Source organism: Drosophila erecta, unplaced genomic scaffold, assembly GCF_003286155.1.
Source record: "Drosophila erecta strain 14021-0224.00,06,07 unplaced genomic scaffold, DereRS2 tig00000055-arrow-pilon, whole genome shotgun sequence".
Taxonomy (NCBI): domain Eukaryota; kingdom Metazoa; phylum Arthropoda; class Insecta; order Diptera; family Drosophilidae; genus Drosophila; species Drosophila erecta.
The window spans coordinates 7,542,972-7,552,151 of record NW_020825200.1 but is presented as its reverse complement, the minus strand read 5'-3'; the positions used below and the strand labels follow the sequence as shown (position 1 = coordinate 7,552,151).

General features: G+C 47.9%; 1 protein-coding gene across 1 annotated transcript; it reads right to left on the bottom strand.

The window, feature by feature from the left end:
* Nucleotides 1-4,437: 4,437 nt before the first annotated feature.
* On the bottom strand, nt 4,438-8,747 carry LOC6542169. The gene is made up of 2 exons (XM_026978698.1): nt 6,778-8,747; nt 4,438-5,835 (listed from the first exon to the last, which is right to left on the bottom strand). The coding sequence occupies exons 1-2, from the start codon at nt 8,679-8,681 to the stop codon at nt 4,668-4,670; spliced, it is 3,072 nt and encodes a 1,023-aa protein (XP_026834499.1). The 5' UTR covers nt 8,682-8,747; the 3' UTR covers nt 4,438-4,667.
* Between the last annotated feature and the right edge of the window lie 433 nt (nt 8,748-9,180).

The window sequence follows — 9,180 nt, the reverse complement described above, 5'->3', positions numbered from 1 at the left end:
ATAGTTATCTCTGTCGAAATTTGGCATTTGACATTGACACTTTAAAGCACTCAATATAATGTCTGTCGTTTCTAAATAAATTAAGGCATCCTAAAACTTATGGCAACTCCTCGTTGCCCTTCAATGCTTATGCCAGGCAAATAGAAAATTAAAGCTGAAATCGTCCGACCATTTCATTTCCGGCAGCCGAGCACTGGCACATTATCCTTGACATTTTTCCACCAGCCTTTTGCGCTCAGATTTGACTTCTTCTTTTTTTGGGCCGTCGTCTTCTCGCTTTTTGCCCCGCTTTGTATAATGAATTATCAGTGCGCTCATTACCAGCACTTAAGGGGGCGGCTCCCCGGCAGGGAATACGGGGCGTGGCAGTGACACTGCAGCTTGAGTTTGTTTTATGTCACCGGTGTCCTTGCGCTCACTTAACCGCAGGCGCTTGGAATGCCAGATATAGCCCCATCCTTGCGCCGAGATTCTTTTACGTGCGCAGGATTATTTGACATTGATGCGTTGACTTGTTGAACTTGCGGTGGAAGGACAATATCTGTTGGCTTTGCCAAACAGGGAAATTAAATTCAAGTGACATTTAAGGGTGCACTTGATGTATCCCACTCCTGGCGGGCTAATCAATAAATGCAATTGCCATTAACTTTTCGGGCGCAACTTTTAGCCAGCTCGCTTGTGTTTCGTTTGCGAACGGGGGACGAAACTATTTTTCAATTTTCGCCGCTGGAAAAGTTTTTTGTTCGTGCAGCTGCCTCGGAAAGTAATGCAACATCCATTAAAAAAGAACGACAGCAGCGGCGTCGAGTGGAGGGTAAGGATTGAACGGGACCGGCAGCAGCACATTAAGCAGCCGGCAGCATCCTGTTTGGAGTCCTTCCTTCTCCTACCACATCGATTGCCAATGTGGCCAATTGAAAATAAATTCGAGGCAGGAAAGTACTGAAACAAAAAAATAAAAACACATTTTTAAATATAAGTAATAACCGATTTTCTAACTTTATTCTACTGCCAATATAAGTGCACAAAATATATAAAATTCCCAAGAACTGATATTTTTATTAATATTGCTCTTTCCATAGATTGCAATTTATTTCAATGCTGCATTATATTTGCTTACATTTTAGTGTATTAAAGTGCTTTCCTATCACTCCCATTTTCCCCTTGCAATAAGAAATATTCATTTCCATCCCAAGGCCATCAATTGGCATTTGCTGGTCGAATGTAGTACCGGCCAAAGTTATTACTTCCCACCCAGATTAATCAATACCCTTACTAGGTTCATGTACAATTTTTTCCTTTTCCACTAAAGTATTGGCCACAATGAGAATTGATGCTGGCTAAAAATAGACAAAGCAGCTGAAAAAGAAGGAAAACGAGGGAGCTGGCAAGCTGAAACTGAAGCAGGTAGCAGCTGCCTGGCGCTAAAGTGCCAACTTATGCCACGAAAATGCTTGACTATAATGGCCGTTGTGGGGGGCCTGAAGAATGGCGTTGGGGGCGGGTGGGTGTGGGGTGGCTGGCAGGGTATAGTGGGCGGTATGCAGTTGTGTGATGCCACACAAAGGCCGCCAAGATGACGACAACGACGACATGCAAAAGTGGAACGAGTGCGTCGGCATTAAGTGGCATGTGGAAGCGGCTACAAGGACACTGATAATGATGGAAAAATTCCCTGGGCACATACACATTGCTCTGCTCGCTCCGCTCATCGCTTTATCAGCGCAAGGAGTCAACTAGTTGGTACTCAGCTAGAAAGTGCTTCATCGCCTTGGCGACAACTCAAAGGGAATCTAAAGCCCGTTTTACACTCATCAAAATAGTAGCAATTTGTATCGAATAACAACGATATTTTGAATGCATTTATTTTTCTAGCTTATTCCTTTCTTGACTTCAGTATTATACATTTACTTTTTGGATAAAATATGGAGAATATTTATATTTCAAAATGAAAATGAATGTCAGGTTAAATAATTAGATAATTGCCATTTTTAATAGGATTATCAAAATTGTTTTTCTAATATAACACATATAATGTTAATTTATTCTACTATAAGGTTTTATCTACAGTGTGTAAATATTTAAAGTATTCATCGCAGCTCGGCAATACCAAAACCACCAGGTCACGTACATATCCATAATACCCTGCGCTAGCCACATATAAAAATTGCACTGGCAGCCGCAAGACAGTGACAAAAAGGCACTTGCCGACCTTCCTCCCACTGCCACCCACTACCACCCACTACCACCCACTACCACCCACCTTCTCGTCCCCTGTGCCACTGACAGGTGCAGGATAATGGGAAGGAGGGGTTGGGCTACGAAACGAAATCGACCTTGACTGACAGCTTGACATGAACTCGACTGCTCTCGACGTTGTTGCTCTTTACTCTGCTTCAAGCCGAGATCCAGCATCGGGCTCATTATTTTCGCTTTAGCTGGACAGCAGGCGGTCAGATGGGTGGAATGTAAATGGCTTTGCTCTTTAAAGCCGACAAACCGCAAGGGCTTGGCGTGCATCTGGGCCCGGTTTACGGTAAGTAACTCCTACTAGCCAACTTACCACCGGCCGATGGAGTCGCTTTAAATGGCCAACCATTTTCGGTTACTTTTGGCTTCCGACACGTCTGCGTGCTTGAAATTCATAAGCCCAGTGAGTTTTATCAGCCAGTCATAGCTTAATTACATGTTATTCACGTATAAATCAAAGCGAACGGAACGGAATTGAGATCACGGAAGGAAATTAACTGATAAAAATTCGGCAGAACTGGGCATATAATAATGGTATTCGGGTTAATAACTTCGTTCATTTTTATATTCAGTAAGAAATGTTTGTGACTTGAAATATTTTGTAATGCTTTTTTTAAAAAATCACATGTATATACATTTTTTTAATACATATATGTATGTCTGACATCGAAGGTTTTTTTCTATGTAATCTTTGACTCAGCTGCGACCTTAAAATATTAACAGCTTATGCATGCTTAAGTCGGGCCTAAAATATTTATGGGCTCATGAGGGAAAGGCCCAAATGAGCTATTGATGACGAGGTCACAGGAGGATTGTCCCCGATTCGGGATTGCCAGGGCGATTTTCATTTTACACTATGTATCCCGGAAAAGTAGGCAACCGTTTTCATTCAGCTGCCTGCGGCTCAAAGACAAAGTCAGTCGCTCCCCTGTGCGACATTGTGTGTGTGTGAGTGCGCTTAAGTGCGAAGGATGTGGTGTGGGTAGCTGTATAAAGCGGCTATCATGTCGTCGTCGTCGTTGTCGTCGTTGTCGTCGTGCCAAAGGTTCATAAATTCGTTTTAATTCTGCTTTATGGCGACATCACATCGAACATGAACTTTAACGCGCATGTGACTACGGCGACGGCTTCATTTGCATTTTACAACTTCATTTGGCAGCCGGAATGCGAGGCGAAAAATAAAAGAAAATGGTAGCCGAACCAATTGGCGTAGTTTTGCTGTGTGAAGAAGTTCCACCCCTCGATTTTTCGCTGCGAAATTATTGTTTAATCTTGACCAACGCCCCGCGAAAAGTGAATGTGGCACGACAAGCGGCAATTCAGTAACCTTTAACCCCGGATGTGGACATTTGCACGCCCCTCGATTACCCACCCATTCGATCCAGTGAAACTCGTTCTGCTTTATTGTTTATTTTCTTTTTCTTTTTCAATTCTCAACTAATTTTATTTTTGCTTTCTCTTGTTGTTTGGGTGAAATGCTTTCGAGTTTTAGTTTAGTGACACCCTAAAGTACGTTTTCGGTTTTTGTCTTTTATCGTTTTAAATTACAATTTAGAGTTTGGATCTAATTGGCGTACAATTTGTGACCTGAACTGCGGAACTGAAAAACAAACATCTAACAATCAAACAATATGTCAATCTATCGATCTGCAGTCTGTGCCAACTCATACTTATGATAATTAGGTTCATCTATATTATCCTTGTTTATATTGAGATCGCTTAAAGTACAAAACACTTGTAGTTAGACTAACACGAGAGTTTTATTGGGGGATTCTAGGATTAAGGATTCGATAGGTATTTTCGTGAAATTATTTTGTTTTTTTTTGCTAAGGGATTGCTGTCTATACACTTACAATATCTTATGTTTTTCGACCTCCGGCGTCTCCGAATCGTGTTTAATATTGCATAGTAGCGAGTATAAAGAGTGGAAAAGTGTTTCTATAATACAACAGAGGGACTGGGTATCGAACCAGTTGAATGACCTCCAGCTATCTAGCTAACTATGCAGACAAATGCATTAAAGTCGACGGGGAGGAGCTTGCAGGGAAAATGTGCAGTTCGTTGTTGTAAAAGTAATAATTTACAAACCCAATTATAGGATAAAGGTATCTGTCAAATCACGTTTGAGACTTAAAAAAATCTAAATATTTCAGTTTTAAGAAATGCACACAAATAACTTTAAAAATGTTCTTATTTGCTTTTGTAAATTGCACAAGGGGCTGTAATTTGAAAAATACTTTTGTAGCTATGACTAAGCGTGTGAACGTATATAAAATATATGTAGTAAATTATAAGCTTTTAAATATTGATACGAGGCTGTGTAGATTCCTGCAAGCTCATGCCATCTTTGGCGGACCAAAGTCTCTCTTATTTCCTTCTGCCCCATCACCTAATCCTCCGGCTGTACACAATTGCGATTAGCTCTTGAAAATATCCTGTCCGGGCTGCGGAGAGGCGGGAGATCCACCTGAACCATTAGCACCACCACTGCCATCCCCATTTAAGCGCTTCAGCATGGCGTTTCGGTGTAACCAGTAGGGAGGTGGATCGGGTGGTTGTCCTGGGAGTAGGGTCTTTGTCTTCAGATTGCTGGTCGCTGGCGGTTTCGGACTGTGCGAGGCTGCACTGTACATCACGGGGTCCGCCAACTGCGCCGCCGACTGACCAATGGCCACTCGCAAAGGAGTCTCCTTTTTTCGGATTGTGTCGCAGGTCTCCTTCATCTTGCACAGCTGATCCTGCAGGTTGCGATACTCTTCCAGGAATCTCTCCAGCTGCGCGGCATGATAATCGTAGGCGGCCACCGATGAGTTGGCCGCTCCGGCGGCCCTTGATGCCAGGGCTGAGAAGTCCAATAGGGGCGTGGCCGCACTCGACAGAGATCGCTGATGCTGGACCGGGCTTGAGGGCAGGCTGGGCTTCTGGCCCAGGTGACCCGGCAGTAGATTGCCCTTGTGGGCGCCACTTTGCACCAGGTTAAGGAAACTATTGGCCCGCTGGCCGCCGCCCGTGTAGGTGGCCGTGGTCGAGTAGTTTGCATAACTCGATTCCGCAGAATACCTTCTGCCCAGACCCATCGCTTCGTTCAGGAAGCTGCCATCGCCCAGGGTGCTACTACCATATTTACTGGAGTTATCCGCCAACAGGGGTGATTGGCTATCCGAGGAGTTGCGGAAGTACTTTCCACTGGTCTTTAGTTTCCGGGGGAGCGTGCACAAGCCCCCGTTCGGAGTGGGCGTGGCTTGGGCATACCCCTGACCACGACTCTCCTGCTGCGCCTGGGCCACCGCATACTTGGCTATATCCAGCAGATCCGGATAGTTGCTATCGAACAGGTCGCTCTCCTGCCCCTCGCTGCAGAACACCGAGGTGGCCATTTCGTCTGCCGGATGGTTTTCATAGTGGGCGTATGGCGTGGCCTGTGTATTCAGGGACGAAGGTGCCGTCGAGGTCACTGGCTTGCTGTGCGGGGAATTGATCTTGGTGGTGGCAATGGGTGTGGTCTTCCAGGTGTGTCCGGCATAGCCCGCTAAGCGGGCGGCAGCGTCTACCTGGCTGGAGATCGAGCTCGATGCGGAATCGGTGCTGAAGGAAGAAAATTTAGATACGATTAATTTTCTATTTAAATAGAGCTTCATAAGCTGCTAGGATAAAAAGGACACGAACAAACATTATGGGAATGTATTACTCTGCTGTAGGAATGAATAGTAATAATAAAAATCAATTGAAGTGGTCCTTTGCTTATACAGCCTAGTAATTGCCCACATCCTATATTGGTTAAGTGCTTGACTTTTCAGATTCTCATTATTCGGCAGTGTCGTAGTCCATGAAGATAACCGTCACCGCACATCCATTAACCCGCACTCGTACTCGCAACCGCGGCAGGATTCCTTTTACATGACAAGCGCCAATCAGGCAGAGTGAGTTCTCAGTGTGCCCGAAATAAACCACTTCTCGGGATCGTGTGTATGAGGATGTGGATGTGGTCTTGGATGCTGAAGGCCGGGTGCGGGGGGCAGGACGTTGAATGTGGATGGATGTGCTCGCATATTTCGCGCGTCATTAGCACGCGCGTTCTCATAGTCGCCGGAGATGGAGGCGGATGACTGTTGGGCAATGGGCGTGGGGTTTTTCGGAAAGGAGGCTCGTGCTCAGAGTGGAAGTGTCAAGTGTTGCCCATAATACGGACGCAATACGGAGATCCGGGCGCGTTCCGCACTCGAGCATGACAGCTCTTTGACAGGGACACGGACACGGACGCCCGGTCGGGGGACAATTGCCACTCGAAGTAACGAGAACCGCAGAAACAAAGGCCACCCGAGGCATACACTGATAAACTGAGTGAGGAAATCGTGGTAATGGCAAGGATATAAGCCATACACTTTTAGCTTTCAATGAAATCTAAACATATATTGTAAAGCTACAGATGAAATGAAAAAATTGAAAACGTACAAAAATTAAAAATATTTTTCAATGTTTTCAATTTGAAGTATTCGCCCACCTTTTGCCCGGTGCTGGGCAACTTACCCGCCGATGTCGATGAGGCGCGGTATGTGCAGATCCGTTTCCTCCAGCGGTGCTGAATTATTCGCCCCGGATGCGGAGACAACATGGCCCTGGGAGCCCTTCCTCTGCTGCTGCTGCTGCTGTTGCTGATTGGGATGTGGGTGGTGCTGGCTCGCGGGCTGCTGCTGTGGATGGTGGTGCAGCTGTTGCTCCTCCTCCTCATCATCGCAGTGGGTGGACACATGCAGGTAGTCCCCATTTCTCCGCTGTACACTTCCTGCACTCGGATTAACGATGGCCGCCGCCTGCCCGGCATCGTTACCATTTAGGGGCGTATGAGCTGCCCGCAGATAGCCCTGCTCCTCGGCATCGTGAAAGAGTCCGGCGCCTGTGGCACTGCCGCCACCGCAACTAGCACCTCCACCCAGATCCGGTCTCGTCCTGGCCGTCATCTCGATCTTCTCGTAGCTCTCACTTCTCCTCACCGGAGGCACAGAGTTCCAGAGACGCAACTTTCTCCGCCTTTGCAGCGAACACAAGCAAATGGCCGCAAAGGAGGATCCACCGACGAGGAGCAGGGCGGCTACAGCCCCCAGCAGGATAATTCTTACGCCCCAGGGAGCTTCCGGGGGTCTTCGGGACACTGCCAGAGTCACACTGGCCTCCACTTTTCCAGCCTTATTTTCCGCCGCACACGTATAGATCCCGGCATCCTGCATGTCAGCCGTGAGAATGGTCAGGTTCGAGGCATTCCTCAGCATGTTGACCACATAAGTCTTCCTGCCCTGAGTCGCTGCCGCTGTTCTGGGCTCCGAATCGGAGTCACCATCCCCGCCAGCACTGAGATTGGCTATCAGTCGGTTTTTAAGCAGCCACTTGACAGCCGGTTGGGGAACTCCCTCCACGTAACAGCTCATGGTTATGTTCCTGCCCTCCACTCCGTGGGCTGTGGTGTCCGTGGCCACAATTTGCGGAACGCAAGCAAAGTCATCCACATCGAGCTTATCCCAAGCCCTGCCGGACAATCTTGGAGGAGACTCACATGTTGGCGGTATGCCACTCGGTATATTCTGCTGCAGCATCCAGGACCTCAAAGGACGCAAGGAGCAGCTGCAATTCCAGGCATTGCGGGCCAACTCCAGGCCATGCAGCGAAGCCAGCGAGGTGATGGTGCCACTCCTGACCTCGCTCAACCGATTCCCATCCAGTTTCAGCCACTCCAGACTGCTCTCCAGCCCGGCAAATGCTCGCACAGCGATGTGCGACAGGCGGCAGTCGCTCAGCTCCAGCTTCACCAGTTGTGGGACATGACCAAATGCATCGTCCGGCACTCGCAGTATGGGGTTGCCGCTCAGTCGGAGCTCCCTTAGCTCTGAGACATGGTAGAGGGCCAACGAGGGTATGGCCGATAGCAGGTTCTGGCTCAGATCCAGCTCCACCAGGTTGATCAGCTTACGGAAGGCATGGCGTTCGATCAGTCGGAGGTGACACCTGGCCAGGTACACCTTCTGCAGGTTGAGCAACTGGGCCGCCGCAAAGCTATCGTCGGGTATTAATTGGATCTCATTGCCGCTAAGGTCCAGCAGCTGGGTTCCCGCGTCCAGCGGCTGCGGGATGTGGGTTAGGTTGGCGTTAAGGCACAAGACGGACTCCTTGCCGCTCTTCCACTTGCACTCGCACACCGCTGGGCACTCGGCCCTCAGCTGGCCCAGCTGGGAACAGCAGCACAGCAGCCACAGTAGCAGGTGCAAATGGAGTGGCAGGCGGGGGCGCAGGGGTGGGTGCAGGCGCCGCTGGGGGCGTGGCCCTTTTCGCCGCACCTTCGTCGCCAGCGTGCGGCGCTGGGCGCTGTTGTCGCTGGCTATGTCCTGGCCGCTGGGCGGACCCGGATCCTCCAGCGTCGCGGCTGCTCTTCCCGCTGCCATCGCATACTCGGACTAGAATGATTCCGGATGAGTAACCCGATTGCTATCCCGGTGGTGGTGTGCCGCCTCAGGTCTACAAAGAGCACGAAAATATGGGAGTATGGTTAGTGCGGCTGTCGTAAACTCAGAACTGCGGACAGCTTAATGAAGTACAGGAAGGTTCCCTATATATTCCACTTGATGCACCACCATAAATAATTGAGGGTAAAGCAAGTAAAGAGGGAATCTAGTCAGTTTTGATTTTTATACCGAACAGGTTTTATTAAATGTTTGCCAAAAATGTTGTTTAAAAATTATTTTTACTGTTTCTAAAAAAATCCTAAACAAAAATGTGAAGTATATATATGAAGTGCATATTTTTTAGTAACAGAATATTTTTTCTGCCAGTGATTTGCTAAATCCCCTTGTCTTGGCCACATTAAGTCATAACAACACCCAGCCAGGAGTTCCCCAACCGACTTCCCTTTCCCCCCGTACCATGCCAAACTTTGGCATAGCT